We start from the raw sequence: 18,610 nt of genomic DNA, 5'->3' as shown, positions 1-18,610 counted from the left end.
TGCAGAAGTGTACACATAATTAAAAATAAAAATCAGCCTTTAAAAAATAAAAAGTTTGAAAATATCTTCTTCTATTCCAGGCCAAAAATTTTGCATCTTCAAGCAGGAATATCCATGGTGTGCTGTTTATGAATTAAAAATTCTGTTGAAGAAAGGAGATAAACCAAACAGCCCACCATAGACATTTCTGAGTAGAGAGACCTGATCAGGAAGTGGGGCAGGTCCTCAGAAGGGCATCTAGAAGGCACTGTCAATCATAGGAGACCACACAGTGGCATACATATTGTTTTCTCCAAAGACCTTCCAATAGGACAAGATATGGACAATGGACATACAAGACAGTGGCTTCAAAGATCTGATTCTGTGTACAGCCTGGGCTGATATGTATGTTTGTGTTCTGGTGTTTTATTGTTATTTTTAGTTATGTTTATGTATATCTATATGTAGGTATAGGCACAGAGACCTCAGATACTTTTGGAACTGGAATTATAGGTGGTTGTGAGCCAATTTACAGTAGTACTGGGAAGCAAATTCAAGTCCTCTTCAAGAGCAAATTATTCTCTTAACTTCTGAGCCATCTTTCCAGCCTATTGTCTTATTTTTTTAACAATAATAGCAAAACTAAAAATATGGGCTGGGGAATGTGGTTCAGTGAGTAAAGTGCTTAAAATGCAAACGTGACCTGAGTTTATAAAGTCAGACTCGGCAGGACACATCTCTGACTCCAGTAGAGTGAAGTGAAAGGGGGTGACAGAGTCCTCAAGCTTGTTGGGTGGCTAGCCTTGCTGTCTGTGAGAGCTGAGGTTAGTGATAGACCCTGTTTAAAAAAATACAGTGTAGAGTATAGAGGAAGACACCAGGTGTCAATCTCTGGGCTCTATACACGCTTGCACACATATATGAAAGAAACGAAAAGTAAAACATTGAGTTGATAAAAATAAAACTTTAATGGGATGAAGAAAAAAAATCAGCTTTTTACCGCAAAAGCCAGAAAGCACATCTGTATATGTACACAGCAAGCAGACCACATAGAGTGTCTAGCAGACCTACAATAGGCTATTTCATAGCCTCTGTGTCAGCCAAGGTGGAAGAAACTATGAACTTATATAAAATATTATAGCTCATAATTTTAAAAAAATTGAGACAGGCTCTCACTGTGTAGTCTTGACTGGCCAATAACCTGCTATATAGACCAGGCTGGCTTTGAACTCACAGAGATCCACCTGTCTCTGCCTCTGGTGCTGGGATTAAAGGCATGTGCCACCATACCCAGCTAATGTATTTATCTCCCATACATAGGACAGGTAATATGCTCCCTTGTAACTGCTATTTGAATTATTTTATGTCAAATAGGTTATGTGATATTTTAAATCTCTCTTGTCAAATAGCTTTCCATAGTTTATACTACAGACCTCTTCTAAGACAAGAATGGCTCCTTTATCTATGCCTCTTGTCTGCTTTTGATTATAGAAAACTGTTTTTCTTAAAAGCTGAAAAACAGCTTTTTTAGAATGTTTCTGCAGGTTTCTGTATTTGGTGCTTCGCTTATCTATCTATATGAACTTGCTCTTATATTTAATATTAGTATTTTGGGGATGTTTAATAGTATATAAAAAACAAAATTAAGCCAGGCGGTGGTGATGCATGCCTTAATCCCAATACTCGGGAGGCAGAGAGAGGCAGCAGATCTCTGAGAGTTTGAGACCAGCCTGGTCTATTAAGACAGACACACACACATAAACATTCACAATAAAGAGTTCCATGGTGCTTTAGAAGGAGTTAAAATTCAAAGTAGATAAAAAATAAGAGGGTCTTTAGACTGAAACAAGGAAAATAGGTTCTGTATTTTGTATTTGAATTTGCAAGTCCAACAGATTTGGGTCCCTTTGTTTAAAATAATTGCATCAAATCTTTGCAGCACTGCCCCTCAACTCCCCTTAAGCTGCTTCTGGGTGTTCTATTAGCCATTGAAAATATAATGAGTCTTTCTTGTTCCTTTTCTTCCTCTTTAATACTTGAAGTACCTCTTGTTCAGGTAGTGGCTTTTTGGTTTTGGTTTTTTGGTTTTTTGGTTTTTTTTTTTTTTTTTTTTTTTTTTGGTTTTTCGAGACAGGGTTTCTCTGTAGCTTTGGTGCCTGTCCTGGAACTAGCTCTTGTTCTGGGCTGGCCTCGAACTGCCAGAGATCCGCCTGCCTCTGCCTCCCAAGTGTTGGGATTAAAGGCGTGTGCCACCACCGCCCGGCCAGGTAGCGGCTTTTATAGCAATTTACAGTGTCAACATCAATAGAGAATTTAAAGTTTAGGCCCTTGTTGTTTTTCAACATGTTTTCTTTAGTTCCCTGACTCTCCACAGATTACCCAAGATTCTACTTCAAGAAGAGAGAAGCTGTCAGATGATGTATTAGTGTATTTTGTGTTTCTACATTAAAATACCTAAGGGTAGGCACTTCATAAACAGCTTTATTTGTTTAAAGATTCTGGTGGCCTGGACGGTCTAAATAGCATGGGTCTGGCATGCTGGTGCGGGTCCCTGGCCACAGGATGGCAGAGAAACAGAAAGTTATATACAAAAGAAGATCCCAGGAATGCGTACCAGATTCCACCACAACAGCCTGTTGTTTAGGAGCTGTTCGAGTCCTGTGAGAACTACTTAGTCTCCTCCAAGGTGATGCCCCATTGACTTAATTCCCTCCTACTAGGCTCCATCTCTTAAAGATTCCATTACCTCTTATTACCACTAAAGAGGTTTCCAGCACATAATTTTGGGGGAGACAAACCACATCCAAACTGTAGGAGATGAGAGAGCTACCTCTTCATATCACCATCTAACTAAAATTTTCTGAGTAATTTTTTGGTATGTTGAGGCAAGGTTTTACAGCAAGCTGGCCTCAAAGCTAAAACACTTACTTCGCAGCCTCCAAACTGCTGGCATCACATCACAGGTATGTGCCACTGTGCCCAGTGATTTTCAAGCTTTCAGATTAAGAATGCTCAGCTTATAATGACTCCACATATGACACAGTAAGGTCACATCACATAGTGACAGAACAGCCGGGAAGGTGTACTCTGTAATTCACCAAACAACATGGGGGATTTATTTCTCCCCATCTTAATCATATGTGACTGCTAAGTAATTGCTGTACAAATTGTTTTTATACTATTGCTTCAAGAGTGACAAGGAAGAGTTCACATTCAGTGAAATTTAAAAGCAATATATTTACAACCTGAAGTTGGTTGAATCTGAGACTGTGAAGCACAGGTATGCAGGTCCACTGTATTTGTTTCTACTAGCTTGGAGTCTTTTTTTTTTTCTTTACTACATGTTGAAGCTTTATTTGTCCTTTCTGTCCCAACCATTTCAGCACAGTTGCTCTCAGTGGATTACACACATTTCCTCATGCCTGAGTCAGGACCTCCTCTCTTCTCCAAGCCCTTCCACATGACCTCATGTGCCTCTGTGGTTCCATCTACTGTATGCTTCCCAGAAACTGTTTGTATTTACAGCCAGGCCTCTTTCTTCTGAGTATCAGACACACACACCCTGTTGCTTCTTTCACGTTTCTTCTCTAAACTCAGCATGTAGCTTGGATGTGAATATGCCTACTTCTATAGGCTCCTGTGTTTGAACACTTGGTCCATAGCTGGTGGCTCTATATGAAGGGTATGGATCCTTGTTGGAGGAAGTGTTCCCTGAGAGTTAGCTTTGAGGATGCCTAGCCCAGCCCCACTTCTTGTGTAGTCTCTTCCTTTGTACTTATAGGTGCAGTGTGACCAGCAATTCTCTGCTGGCCATGGTGGGATGTACCCCTCAAATTGCAAACCCTCCCTTCCTTAAATTGCTTCACACCAGATAGCAATGGAAAAAGTAACTAATACACACATGTCCAAACCAAAATTCCTAGTGTTTTCAGTAAAATTTCTTCTAGTCTACTATTCCCAGTGTAAGTGGCCTGCGTCAGAAGCTTTGACCTCACCATTTACTTCTTTTTCTTCTTTATCTGAACCCCGTCTGTGTTCACCCCTTACTTCAAATCTGCCTCTTCCATTCCCACTGCCACAAGCCAGCACGATGGACTCTCTCCAGCCTCCACCTCACAACATTCTTCACAACATGGTAGGGATAAAGTTTTAACTCAAGATTGACCTTCTTTCTCTCTTGATTAAAACCATTAAATTATTTCTCCTTTCTTATAGAGGGAAGTTCATATTCTTAGTACTGCTGTAAAAACTCTTCATAATCTGGTCCTTGGCTGCCTCCTGAGCACTGTTTCCCATCATTCTCTTCATGGCTCACCCTTTCATCACTCAGGACTTTACAGAATCCCTCTAGTAGGCCAGGCTGCTGCTCCACTTGAGGGCTTTTGCATAAGCTGATTTCACCACCTGGAATACACGTGCTGTCCCTGTTAAGTCTCAGCATAAAAGTCACTTATTCTGCACATTCCCTGTCTACCTAAGCTCCAACTATTAAGATTAATACTTGGCATTTCGGTAAACTCGGAGCATTTAAAAATAGTTCGGTGTCGTTTTCCTCACTTGATCAAAAGTGCTGAGGACACAGAAGTGTAGCACAGGATCTGACAGAAACAAGGTGACTGGGAAGGTGAGTGAATGAGCGAAAGAAGGCACCACAGCGTAGTGGGGACTGCTGTCACACTCTTGACGCCACCTATTTATAGTCCTGGTGGGGTCCTAGAAAATGACTCCCTCCATCCTCTGCTGGGCATTAATTTTTACCTTTTCTTATTGTATGTTTACATCTTGTCCTTTCTCTGTCTAGTGGAAACTTGTAGAGGAACCTTCTGCTTTAGAGGTTCTATTTTTAAATGCTAGCTCACTCTCTTAATTTAAAAAAAAAGGACAATATTCAGATATGCTCTGACATAGTATCCAAATAATATATGAACAGACAAGACCACATTTACTATTTCCAGAAATAATTATCTCTGGTTTTTGTTGTTGTTGTTGTTGCTGCCGTTTGTTTCCATTTCTGCCTTTGTTTAAAGTATCTCTCAGGATACTTTAAAGAGTTTGTTGTTTTATTTTGGGTTGAAGTATTTTTTTTGTTTTGATTGGGGATTGCATTTAGGATTTCCCAATGCTAAGCATATACTCTGCTTCTCCGCTACATTTCCAGTCCCTCCTTTTACTTTTTATTTTGAGAGTAAATCATGCTAACTTGCATAGACTGCCCTTGAACTAGGCCAGGCAAGCCTTGACTATTTTATATTCCTGCCTCTGCCTCCTAACTAGTTGGGATTATAGGCCAGTGACACCATACCTAGCAGAAAATCAGTTTTAATCACATAGTGCTTTAACAAATATGTTCCAGAGAAATACATTTTAAAGGCTACTTTTAATTCTGTGCCTAGGAAACGAGCTGCCTGCAAATCAGTGAATGGTTCCCATAAGTATAAGGGCAACTGCAAAGACGTGAAGCCCCCAGACCTATGGATCCATCATGAGAGACTGGAGTTGAAGCCTATTGACAAGTCTCCAGATCCAAACCCTGTCATGACTGATACTCCAATCCCTCGAAACTCTCAAGATATCACACCAGTCGACAATTCCATGGATAGCAATATCCATCAAAGGCGGAATTCATACAGAGGTACCGTTTCCACTTTTTAAGGTTACCTGAATTTGACAATTCCAGTAAGAGGTTAATTTTAAAGAAATGTATATTGCAGGCACACATCTTTAATCCCAGCACTTGGGAGGCAGAGGCAGGCTGATTTCTGTGAGTTCAAAGCCAGCCTGGTTTACAGAGTGAGGTCCAGGTCATCCAGGGCTATTACACAGAGAATCCCTGTCTTGAAGGAAAAAAAAAATGTCTATCTTGGGTTTTTTTATTTTTCTTCAGTATTTGATGAACAATAGCTAGGTGTTAGAGAAAGGGAGGTTATGTATCATTTAAGAACAACCTTCTAGATATTTTTAAGTCTCTTATCAGGCTTTAGTTGAGTATTTGAAGCACCTAATTCATGTGTGTGCATTGAGCTGTGTCCTTTCCTTTGGACTTCAGCTGTCACTGTGGCATTCAAAACTTCTGTGATAAGGATGCTCATACACACATCTCACTAAAGTACAGTGTGCACCATCGTATCATCTTTTTTCAATCTCAGCAGGAATTTGCTTAATGCTACAAATGTAAATTCCTTGGCTTGGTACATTGTGAATCGCAAAACCTTCATTGGAAATGGGTAACTGTTGAGGCTGCTCAGAGGCCTAGGGCGTACACTTACTACTAACCTCCATATTTTATATCTAGGGCATGAGTCAGAGGACAGCATGTCTACACTGGCTGGAAGGAGGGGAATGAGACCAAAAATGATGATGCCTTTTGACTCTCAGCCACCTCAGCGTAAGTAGAAGCGTCTGTCTTCCCCCCACTGCTACCAGTCTTCTATGTCATGGTGGGAAATAGCTATGAGTAGTCGCTTTAACTTCTCTTAATTGCAAGATACAGATCAACTGACAATATTGTGGCACCTTACAGGAAGAAGAAATACCAAAGTATTGTTGTATTTCATAGTAAATGCTATTTTTGAGCTAGAAAAGATGGCTCAGTGCTTAAGAACACTGACTACTCTTCCAGAAGATCCAGGTTTGATTCCCAGTGCCAACATGGCAGCTCACAACTACCTGTAACTCCAGTTCCAGGGCACCCTGACACCTGACCAGGGGATTCTGACCTTCACAGACACCAGCCATATACATGGTACACATATGGGCAAAACATCCATACACATAAAAATACAAATTAAATATTCTTGATAGTAACATTTTTTAAGTTATAGATAGATTCAAAAGCTAACTTCCCAGCTAGCAGGATGGCTCAGAGAAGAGCAATGCTTACGTGCAGGTCTAAGAACTTGAGTTGGTTCTCTGCTTCCCGTGTGGTAGCAAGAGAAAAACCAACTCTCAAGAACTGTTCTCTGACCTCACCACCTGCACAATAGCACATACATTCTATAGCACATGTATGCCTACACACACACACATGATCATTTTTAAAAAAATAAATTCTGTACTCCCAGGAGAGACAGGAAAGCATCTCCTGATACTAAAACTGGGCTTTGCCAAAATTCACGCATGTGATCAGTACTGATAGCATCTGTGGGGTTTTAACTTTTTTATTTAGTAGACTTTATAAAGTTGTTTTAAAAATGCAGCATGGAGTTTTTAAAACATTTTTGCTCTGTTAACCCATACTTCATTTTGTCAAGCAGTTATGTTACTAGAAGTCCTTTCGTAATAATTGAAATTAAAAATAAGTTAAATGTTAGTATTGAGAATCAAAAGAGAGGAATGTGCTGAAGAGACAGCTTAGTGGTTAGAGCAGAGGACCAAGTTCAGTTCACAGCACTCCTATCAAGTGGCTCACAACCAACTCTAATTCCAACTGCAGAGGGATCTTTCACGCTGGCCTCTGTGAACATCACACTCATGTGCACAGACCAACATACACACACACACATAGCTTAAAGTAATAAAATTAATCTTTTTAAAAATCAAAAAGTGCCAAGCATGGTGATAAATACCTGTAACTCCAGTACTCAGGAGACTGAGTCAGAATGGAGTTCAAGGTCAGCCTGGGCTTCCAGTCAGATCCTGTCTCCAGATCAGGGAAAGACAAAGATGAGTCATCATTTTCAGTCTACTTTCTCCTTTCCCGTGCTTCTGTTTCAATATAAAAAGGCCTTTCACATTAGCTGGCAATGTGGGTCTTGCAGCTAAGAGACTATATCGCCACATCACTCAAACGATGAGGTTAACCAGCTCTGAATGTCCTACACAGGCACCAGTGCCATGGAATCCTCTACTTGGAAAAGGTCTCATCCACACTTCTGATGGAACCTCCGAGCGTGCACGTGTGTCTTCCCTCACTCACACACCCTCACAGTGCACAACCAGAGAAGACACTGGATTGTAAAGGGAGATCAGCTCTGAAAGAATAAGGCGGTTTCAAAATAAGCAGTTTTACAAGTAACTTAAGCTTAATGTCCATAGCAGGAAGAATGACTTACACTTGGAATCATACAGGGGAAAAACATATTTTATGTGTTTTAATAGGTTTCCTATATAGATACCTCCAGTTTAAAAAACACAAAAAAAGAATAAATTAATCTACTTCCCTTGTTTTTGCTTTTTACTTATAAGAAGATGGGCCGGGCGGTGGTGGCGCACACCTTTAATCCCAGCACTCGGGAGGCAGAGGCAGGTGGATCTCTGTGAGTTCGAGGCCAGCCTGGTCTACAAGAGCTAGTGCCAGGACAGGCTCCAAAGCTACAGAGAGACCCTGTCTCGAAAAACTAAAAAAAAAAAAAAAAAAAGATGGTAATTTGAATGTTCTAAGGGCTCAGTTTCTGCCTGAACTGGCTTATTCTAAAACTTAAAAAATCAAACTATTTATGTAATATGTTAAAGAAAAAAGATACAATTCTGATTGCAATCATTTTCTCTCGTTTGTTTTAGTTGGTTGGTTTTGGTTTGGTGAGGAAGAAATACTTATAAATACACAGTAGTATGTAATTTGTTCCCAAATAGTTGGGTAGTTGTTAGAATCTTTCATTCAAGAATCTGAAACCCTGGCGGGCAGTGGTAACACACAGCTTTATCCCAGCACTTGGGAAGCAGAGGCAGGAGGATCCCTGTGAGTTTGAGGCCAGCCTGGTCTACAGAGTGAGTTCCAGGACAGCCAGGGCTGCTACATAGAGAAACCCTATCTTGAAAAACAAAAAGAGAAAAAAGAAAGGGAAAAAAAAAAAGAATCTAAAACAAAGTGCTGGAGTCCACTTGGAGCTTTGAGAGATTCTTTTTGAAACCCACCTAGCAGCTGTGCACCTGGTGCATCCACATACCTTGGTCTGAGAAGCTGAGCAGAGCTAGATGGGCTTGCTGGCATTGGGATGAGGTCAGATCCAAACCCTATGCAGACCCATCAAGTTCTGGTTCAACTAACTTCATTCTATACCAACACATTCACTTTTTATTTATGTATTTGGAAACACTTGAAATAGCATTTAAAACAAAGTCCATTCTGGCTTTCTTTCACCATCTGTCCCTAGAATGCTCTCATATTACACATCCTAGGTCAAGCCTGAATTGTGGAAAATACTGATTCTTAAGCATCTCACTTTGCAAACTACTTCTCTTTCCCTGGGGGAGATCTTGATCTGAGAATAATGATCACCCTTCTCAGCTAACTTTAATGGTTGTAATTTATTCCCATGGACCTGCTAGAGCCTCTGGAGAAGAAATGCATCTATTCCATGGTCTGGGGTTTCTCTTTCCAAGGTGATGTTGATAGCCCCACAAAGATCTATGGAGATCCCACAAAACAGAAGATATTTTAATAGGTTCCAAAGTGCTAATGCAGTTTGATTATTAAAATTTATGAAAACCTTGCTTAGAAAAGGAGACAGGGGAATCCCTATGTTCCTTGTCTACCGTACCTCTGCATGTTTGCCTGTTTGGGCAATGTGCATCTAGTTACCTTGATCATAAACATTGTTCTTCAGCTGCTCTAAAGCATACCTAAGAAAAATGTATTTTCTGACTCTAGGTGTATTGCTTTTTACTGTTTATATCTCAAGTTAAACAGGAAGCTTTATTAAAGAGGCTTTATAGGAATTTCCATATGGAACCTATACAGAACTTTCTTCTTTCCCTAAATTGAATCTTTAGTCAGAGAAAGGAAAAGGAAACTAGGAATATCCATTTATGGCTTAAAATGCTAATGGGTAGACTGAGCCCCAGGCTGGACATAGTAAAAAGTGGTGCTGTGCTATTGTAATTCATACTTTCATTACTAGATTGAGGTATGATGGTTAAAATTTTTATTTACAGCCGGGCGGTGGTGGCGCACACCTTTAATCCCACTTGGGATTAAAGCACTTGGGAGGCAGAGGCAGGCGGATCTCTGTGAGTTCAAGACCAGCTTGGTCTACAAGATCTAGTTCCAGGACAGGCTCCAAAACCACAGAGAAACCCTGTCTCGAAAAAGAAAAAAAAAAAAGGCAAAAAAAAATTATTTACATTCCTTTTAATATATTAAAGTTGATTAAACAGCTACTTATTAATACCCATTAATCAAGAGTGAATGTCATTTTAATTAATTAATTGTCATTTTAGCAGGACAGAAAAAAATAATAGAAATATTTACTTGTGGTCTTACATTTTACGACATTCAGATAGATATTGTAATAGTTGTGTGATTCATGTTTATAATAGAAGAATTCAGAAATGCAGATAAGGCAAAGAAAAAATACTTCCTTAATCCTAACCCCTGTTCCTGAAAAATTACTCCTGTTAACAGAATATATCCCTCAGACTTTCTTATTCTGTACAGATATAGAATATACCTAGAAATGTGTTCATTTGTTTAGTTAAATATAAAATTGATGGCTGATTGTCTAGCCACCTACCATCAAAAAGCCAAAGTAAAGATTTGGTTGAAAGGGAGGTGGGAAGGGTGACTTTTGTATGTGTCTGTGCAAGCATGTTAAGCATCTCTCTGTCTTGTGTTCATTCACAGCTGTGGTTAGTGCCCATCCCATCCATTCCCTCGATAACCCTCACCACCATTTCCACTCCAGCAGCCTCGCTTCTCCAGCCCGCAGCCATCTCCACCACCCAAGCAGCCCATGGCCCATTGGCACATCCATGTCCCTTTCAGACAGGGCCAATTCCACAGGTGAGAGATGAGGATCAAGCCCAGATGTTGAAAGCATTCTAAGAGTTGGCAAGTGGAAATGGGGAAGGACCTGCCGTATATAGAAATTGTCAGTGTTACTTGTTTATCATTACATTTCTGTGATGGATTCAAATTTGTTTTCTGTAAAATCTACTGTATTTTTCTCCCTAAGTTGAAGTACTTACTCAGTGCAAGGTGTCATCTTAGTAAAAAGCAGCAGTAACTTGAATTGAGTAAGCTTCTCTTCTTCCAACAAGTCTTGCACCATTGTCCCTTTTTGCAATTTCAATTTTTTTAATTCTACCATTTGAAAGTGAAGTGTATTCAGAGTGGCTTTTAGAAACCAGTGATTGCCTTTGTCTCAGTCACTCTAATGTTAGGGGTATCTGTAGGACAGTTATTAGGTGCAGGTTATTGCCCTATTGACCAGAGTAAGAACAGCATCCAGGAGAGAGCAGGGCCACCTTAGGTTGCCAGTAGACTGAAAATTGGGGGAGGGGGGCACAGCTTCAAAATATAGGAAACTGGAATAACGGTCTTCTGTGTGTCTTAAATGCTTTGCCAGACAAACAATGGAAATCTTAAGACAGAGCTTTATCAGACAGTTTTAAGGAAGAAAGAATGAAAATGAGGAGGAGACAGCAAAAAGAATGGACTGTTTTGATCTTCTAGTTTTAAGCTGCAAATCCTAGTAACATCTTACATGTACCAACTACGATTTTTCATAGTGAGCTCCATTTTTTAAAGAGCCTCAAAACTTAATATTTAGAAGTTTGAGTCACCGCTGCTTACATCTCCTTGACCTCAAATTTTGATCAGTCATTAATACGCCCAGAATATCAATGAAGGTCAGAGCTTCCAGGGCTGTCTGCAGGACTGTCTAGTGGCTCTCGGTGCTGCACTCTGCCAATGTTGTTTCTGGTTTGGATAGTGCTGCATGAACCCATGCCTAAATTTGGCCTGCCTACTATCTCCTTCCAAATGTAGGTTTCAGATCTACATTAGGAATATATAGTTATTCCAGCCAGCTGCATGGGAACCAAAGTCTGTCTTGCAGACACAATGTCATAGAACAGTAAGTGCCAGAATCAACTTTTCAATCCAACCCTGCTCTGAGGAAGACAGTTTTGTGTGCCCAGTCACACTTGCTCTTTTGAAGACTAAGGAATCTGGCCCACACAGTCCTCATATAAGGAATTATATGAGTGTATGGCTAGCTCTCCTGGCCTGATGATCCCTCTTCTTCTTTGTCCTGGACTGGAAGTGGCTTGGGAGTTAGAAGACTGGAAGTTCTCACCAATCTCATCCAAGTATTCTACTCTTGTTGGTAAAGTTCTCTTCTATATATGTTGGGACAGAAAGTTCTCTGGGAAAATAGGGAGAAAAATAAAAAATAGACCCAGTTTCTATAAGTGATTCAAGTTCTCCTGCTTTGTATTTCCCCAAGACTTTATGTCAGTTGAGCTTAGACTGCTATTTTCATAGCCTTGGGTTTGAAACTTGTACAGAACTGGAGCCTGGCCAAGTAGTTCCTGCTCTAGGGACATTTACTACTACTTACCATGGGGAGAGCACTTTCTGTTTGACCATTGTGAACTTTGTATGTTTTTAAACAGCTCTGGAAAGTAAGGACTCTTCACCAAAGCAGAAGTTTTACAGAGCCTTGTATTTTAGTTAGAACTTAGTGTCTTAGTAGGTCCAAATGATACTGTGTGAGAGAGCATCCTCCTGAGAATGCAGTGTGCTGGTGCCCTGCTCTGGAGGATACATGGCAACCCCAGTCTTTGGCAGTAGCTAGGCTGTGACTCATGCAAGCAACTGAGCTTTCCTTTCTTATTTTCCTGTCATCTCTTTGTTAAAGATAATTGAGGCAGTTAGGCCTCTGTACACAGAGCTGACCTATCATATTTTCTGTTACCTCGTGATACAGTCAGAACTTAGACCCATTTCTCTCTCACAGCCTCTTATTTTCCTTCCTAACCAGCTTCTACCAGTGCCTGGATCACAGATGGTGACCAGCAGCTTCCCAGCCACAGTGATAACTGACTTGAACAAGCTGAGAAGTGGCCTCCTTAGCATAGCCTTTAGAGGATGAGAAGTGTCTAAACCTGACAAGATTGTTCTAGCCCACTTGGAGTAGCAGTGGGAGACAACACATGAGTGTCCATCCTCATCTATGTTAAAGAGGTGGTCTGTCCTGTCTCCTGAGAGCCTAAGGAAACAGACTGCTTTTTCACAAAGGCAAGGGAGTATGTTAGATTGCTGCAGATGGCTTCTGTATTGTTTTTAAGACTGAGAACTCATAAAAATCAGAGAAAAAAAAAAAACCTTCAGACTATCTGTTGCAGCCTGTTGCCCAGACTGTTCTCCTTGCCTCTTTTCTGGATGTGATGGTGGTTCTGCCCTGTTCACTTTATATGAAAATCTTCCTCAGTCCCTGGCATTGCTGTTTCTGCTTTGCAGAGAGAGACAAGTGACTTTAGGTATAGAAAGACAAGAAGTAGGTAGGGATTCAGAGCCTGAGCCTGGGAGTTAGAACAGGGACTCAAGCTCTACTCTGTTGGGCCTTACTATGGGTAACCTGCTTACTTACCCTCCAGTACCTCCCAAGTTACTCTGAGGAATAAATATAAAGTGCTTAGCATAGAATAAATGCTCAGTGATCTACAGAAAGATCCTCTCTGTTAAGGCCCTATGTTTCAGATCTTTTTATACATCTCATTTAATACTCAATGAATTATGTGTTTGTCTCCATGTTTTATAGAGGAAACTAAGACTCAGCAATTCAGTGACTTTGCCATATTCACTCATCTAGTATTCCCAGAGTAGAGTATAGGACTGGCTGACTCCAGAGCTGGTGCTCTTCCTGCCCACTGTGCTGCTCTCAGGACACTTCTCCCTCTTTGTCCCGCTGAGGTTACTGCCTTGTTCTTCCTGAGTCTCCCTTCTCCAGGCTGACCCTTCTTTTCCCTTTGGATAAACATATCATTCATTTGAAATAATCTCCAGCTGTATGTAGACCCCAAGGCTACTGTGAAGCTTTATTGTTGTGTGCCAAAACCATTCACATTGGTGATGACTGTGCAGTGTCTGAGCACTGGCCTCATCTGCAGATACCACCAAACCCTTGTTGGCAAAGTTAATTCCTACCAGGTATGATCCAGCCTTTATTACTAGACATGGTTGTCTTTGAAAGGCTAGTTTAGTTTCTAAGACTGTCAATTGGTGAATGAAATTTGAAAATTTCTCTACACTAGTCTTAGGAGCCTTCATATGAACTCCATAATAAGTCCTTTACATCTACAAACTTAGAACTACCTAAGTATCTAAGTGAAAAAATTGAAACAGCTGGTTGAAACAAGATTGTTTTAGAATTCTTAGATTAGGTCATCCATTCTTAGCCTTGGCAGTAGTCCTGATCCACGTGTCTTTGGACTAGCACTGATTTCTTCAAGTGCTTATTGAACAGGTTTAGGGAATCCCTTGGAAGTACCAAATCTGTGTATTTAATAGTAAAGAAATACTAACATTTATGCTTTCTTGCTATAGAATCTGTTCGAAATACCCCCAGCACGGACACCATGCCAGCCTCCTCATCTCAAACATGCTGCACTGATCACCAGGATCCTGAAGGTGCTACCAGCTCCTCTTACTTGGCCAGCTCCCAAGAGGAAGACTCAGGCCAGAGCCTTCCCACAGCCCACGTTCGCCCTTCCCATCCATTGAAAAGCTTTGCTGTGCCAGCAATCCCACCCCCAGGACCTCCTATCTATGATCCTGCATTGCCAAGCACACCATTACTGTCCCAGCAAGGTGAGTGAGGGAAGCAGCACTGCTGGAGACCCTTTGGCTCAGGTTTAGACAGAAGTCTCTCCCCACACCCCTTTTTTAAAGAAAAGAAAAGAAAAGAAAAGAAAAGAAAAGAAAAGAAAAGACCCTCCAGGTTTTCCTAGCAACTTAGAGAAGCTATGTGTCATCGCCTCCCTTTTGGGAATATGTATGAGCATAAGGTTTTGGTGAGAGGAGCTGAATTTTTAACTGTTTTCCATGTAGACTCCTTAGTGTTAAAAATCCAATGACACAGGTTTGAGCAACAGAGCTGGTCTGTATAGGCCCCTGAAATCACCTTACTCTAAAAGATGCTACAGGCTAAAGAAGGGCCAGGAGGTCAGGGCTGAAAACCAGGAGTCTCAAGATAAGGAGCGCTCATTGCCGTACCTCATAGCTCAGCCACAGACTGGCCATTGCTTATTGTGGTCTGTTATAACAAGTAAGTCTGTGGTTCTCAAATTTTTTAGTCTCAAAACCTCTTCATCTCAAAAGCTACAGAGAACACAAAATAACCTTTTCTGCATATGGGGTGTGTCAGTATTTAGCACTAGGAACTAAAACATTCTCAGTATTTAATTAATTCATTTAAAAGATAAATAGCATATTTTGGGGGAACCAATGTCATTGTCTTAGAGTTTCTCTAACATTGTTAGTACTGATTTGATGGAAGGCAACTGGATTCTCAGACAGCTCCTACATTCAGTCTGCTGTAATCCATTGTTTTGTTTGTTAAAAATCCATGTTACGTGTTAAAAGGGTCCCAAGGATTTAAGTAAACACTCACTGATACAGAACAGATGCTGCCACGATCCAGCTGCTGATCCAACTGCTCCTTCCTCTGGCCCCACTACCTGAGCAAGCGAGCAAGCAAGTGTAGAGTGAGAAAGCCCTCCCCTCAGCTTTTAAGCAGTTGTGTGTGCAGACAAGAGCATACTCTATGGCTTGTAACCCCCAGAAGCCACTAAAGGGGTTGAAATCGCACAACAGATCTTCCCTCACAGACAGTAGTCAGCAAGCAACAGCATACTTCTGCCACCTTTCAAACACTTACAGGCATTCTTTCTTGGAAAGAGGGACTTCTGTTTTTCCCAGACTGGTCTAGAATTCTCAGTCTCTTGTCTCAGTGTCAGGATTTCAGACACTTGCCACCAAAACCAGTCTGGGTATTTTCTGATATGATGGAAAATGTGATAAGCTATAGTTCCTTAAAGGTTGGTTTAGACTACGCAACCTGTATCAACCTTGGACTCCACACTCCATTCCACTAGGTGGTTTTGATCTGGCTTGCACTTCAGATGTATAATACTTGAAACAACACATTGGACATTTGGAAGAAAATCCTCCAAATATTCACATATTCCTTGCATATAAGTTTTCACAGTCAGATGACAAAACAAGTTTTTCCAAATGTTACACTGAAAACTTTGATTTTAACAATGGTGGTATTCATCATTTTCCTTACGTTCATAGCTCACTTATTTCCATTTCTAGAAAATATCTGAATGTCCCATTTGCCAGTCATCTTTAAATGAAAAGTTTTGTTATTACATGCTAGAACTTCAGCTGGCAGTCGATCTGTCTCGGTGCCCTTGAAGACGGTGCCATTTGTGGTATACAGCAGGAACATTTACATTTGGTTACACACAGCATTTGAAAGGCATGTAGTTAAGAGTTAAGATTTAATAAAACAAATTTTTACTGCTTCATTAAGGATAATAAGCTGGCTTTTTAAATATAAGAACATGCCCCTGGATGAGTTCACAGTTTATGGCTGCTGCCTTCATTTCTAAGGTTCTTAACAGTTTAACCCATGTTGCTGTGTACCCTAAAAAAATAAAAAATGCAAAACAGGAAAAAGGCAAATGTTACTTTAAGTGGCATAATGAATGGCTTTGACTCCCAGGCATTCTCTAACCTTTGAGAACCATTGGGTGAGGATATTAGTTTTCTAAAGGCAGTGGAAGGTTTTCTCTGGCCTCTTAGAGACCCTAAAACCCTCCTTCGATCTTGCTCCAATAACTTTTCAGAGCAGGATCCCTGTGTGCTTCCTTCATATTGACCACATTCAGACCTCTAGTGGACTTTTGAGGTCTGGGGTGCAACCTTAGCCATAACCTGATAATGCCCTTTACCCCTCAGCTCTGAACCACCACATTCACTCAGTCAAAACAGCCTCCATCGGGACTTTAGGAAGGAGCCGGCCTCCTATGCCAGTGGTTGTTCCCAGTGCCCCCGAAGTACAGGAGACCACCAGGATGCTGGAAGACTCCGAGAGTGTAAGTTCATGGGGCCCTCAGCTTAGCCAGGATGACCCAAGGGGACTGCTTGCATGCTTTTGACTGACTGTACTGTTTTGTGAGCTCAGGTCTTTGCCACCCATAGTTGTAAAGCCATTTAATCACCCATTGGGCAGGTGTCCTTGGGGCATCCCCACATTCTGTGGGAAAATGCTATGCGTTTGGTTTGATTTCATACCTACTCGGATAGGTCTTAAAGTACCTTATCGTCCCATCACAGGTAGTCATGCACATCTTTCAGTTCTGTCCCCACTACTTGGTCCCTTCTCATTGTGAACCACACATGGTCCTTCACCCCTGAGCTCCACTCTGTGCCTTTACTGAGGAGGATACTGGAAAAGGAAGTACCAAAGACTGTTTTCAAATCCCAGTAAACACATTTGCATTTCTAGGTATGGGGTTCTCGAAAGAGAATGCTTAAGCCCAGAGATGCCAGGGCACACAGACTGTATTGATCCGGTAGAAATCTAGAAGAGAAAAGCAATAGGGCCTCTGCTTTGTGAGGTCATTGTGGGCTGAGGGGTGTGTGTATGTCGGGAGAAAGGCATTGTGAATTGTCAAGAAATACTATCTTTCTTAATGGCCTTGAGTATATCCTGCTGCTTCTGACTTTGTTGAGCTGTCCTGGTTTCAGTAGGCCAGCTTCCCAGGGCAGCTTTGGCCAGTCCACTTGGTACTCTGGGCTTTCCTTTCTGGACAGCTCGTCAGGTAGTTCCCAGTAATGGTGTTCTCCCTTCTGTAGAGCTATGAACCAGATGAGCTGACCAAAGAGATGGCCCACCTGGAAGGACTAATGAAGGACCTAAATGCCATCACAACAGCTTGATGACCTTCACCTGGACATGACTCCAAGCCTGAGTTTAGAAGTCTTGGAACTTAACCTTGAAAACAAGGAATTGTACAGAGTACGAGAGGACAGCACTTGAGAACAGGAGCCAGCAGACCAGCCAGTGCCTCCACATGGGGCTGGCTCCAGGCACAGCCACCTGCCTTCTCCTGGTCAGCCTGGATGACGCTTTTGTTGAGGCAGCTTCCCTTTGCCTGCTGATAGACTGCAGGACTGGGCACCATGGGCCAAAATTTTGTGTCCAGGGAAGAGGCAAGAAGTGCAACCTGCCTTTCACTTCGTGGTCAGTGGCTGTGTCTTCGTGCTGCAGCTGCATCACGTTTATGGAGTGTAGACATTGGCATTTATATGTACAATTTTGTGTCCTATTTTATTTTATCTTAAAGAAAACACTATCAAAAGCCAAGGAAGTCTGTGATGTTCTCCGCAAGCAGTTGATGCTTGATTGCTGGTTCCAGTTACTTATGGAAAGTCATTGACAGTGGGGTTGTTTGACACCATTGACAGGGGTTGGCTTGTTTGGGGTTTTGTTTTTATTTTTTTTAATTCTGAGATGTTGCATCCTCTGCCAGCTGTTAATCCATCACTTTGGGGTTGGGGGACGTTGCATTGCTGTTTGTAAGCTTTTTTATTATTTTTTTATTGTAATTATTAAAGGCCTGACTTTCTCCTCTCATCACTGTGAGATTACAGATCTATTTGAATGAAATGTAACATTGAAAAGACTTGTTTGTTGCTTTCTGTGCAGATTCAGTATTGGGGTGGGGTTGGGGATTGGGACTAGAAAATGGAGGGGCTGCTTAGGTCCTATGAATGTTTCTGTCGTTGTACATTGTTCAGAAGCCTGCAGAGAATGGAAGCAGCATCTTTAGTGTCCTTTCCTGGCATGTCCATCTTCGTGTCACTACATAGCAACTGGAGTTTTGTTTGGATCTG

The 18,610-nt window shown here is 41.3% G+C and overlaps 1 protein-coding gene across 4 annotated transcripts in view; it reads left to right on the top strand.

Annotated features, from left to right (window-relative positions):
* The window catches only part of Neo1 (neogenin 1), a 165,339-nt gene extending 146,989 nt beyond the window's left edge, over positions 1 to 18,350 (top strand). For all 4 annotated transcript variants that reach the window (XM_050151829.1, XM_050151828.1, XM_050151827.1 and 1 more), the window contains exons 23-28: positions 5,373 to 5,611; positions 6,272 to 6,364; positions 10,541 to 10,699; positions 14,249 to 14,512; positions 16,670 to 16,806; positions 17,570 to 18,350. In XM_050151829.1, coding sequence (XP_050007786.1) covers positions 5,373 to 5,611; positions 6,272 to 6,364; positions 10,541 to 10,699; positions 14,249 to 14,512; positions 16,670 to 16,806; positions 17,570 to 17,653 — 976 coding nt within the window. In that variant the 3' untranslated portion in view covers positions 17,654 to 18,350. The remainder of the gene's footprint in view (positions 1 to 5,372; positions 5,612 to 6,271; positions 6,365 to 10,540; positions 10,700 to 14,248; positions 14,513 to 16,669; positions 16,807 to 17,569) is intronic.
* Positions 18,351 to 18,610: the final 260 nt, after the last annotated feature.

Source organism: Alexandromys fortis, unplaced genomic scaffold, assembly GCF_014885135.2.
Source record: "Alexandromys fortis isolate MF-2015 unplaced genomic scaffold, M_Fortis_MF-2015_v1.1 scaffold_70, whole genome shotgun sequence".
NCBI lineage: Eukaryota > Metazoa > Chordata > Mammalia > Rodentia > Cricetidae > Alexandromys > Alexandromys fortis.
The sequence above is the reverse complement of the archived record's forward strand: the minus strand, read 5'-3'. Positions and strand labels throughout refer to the sequence as shown.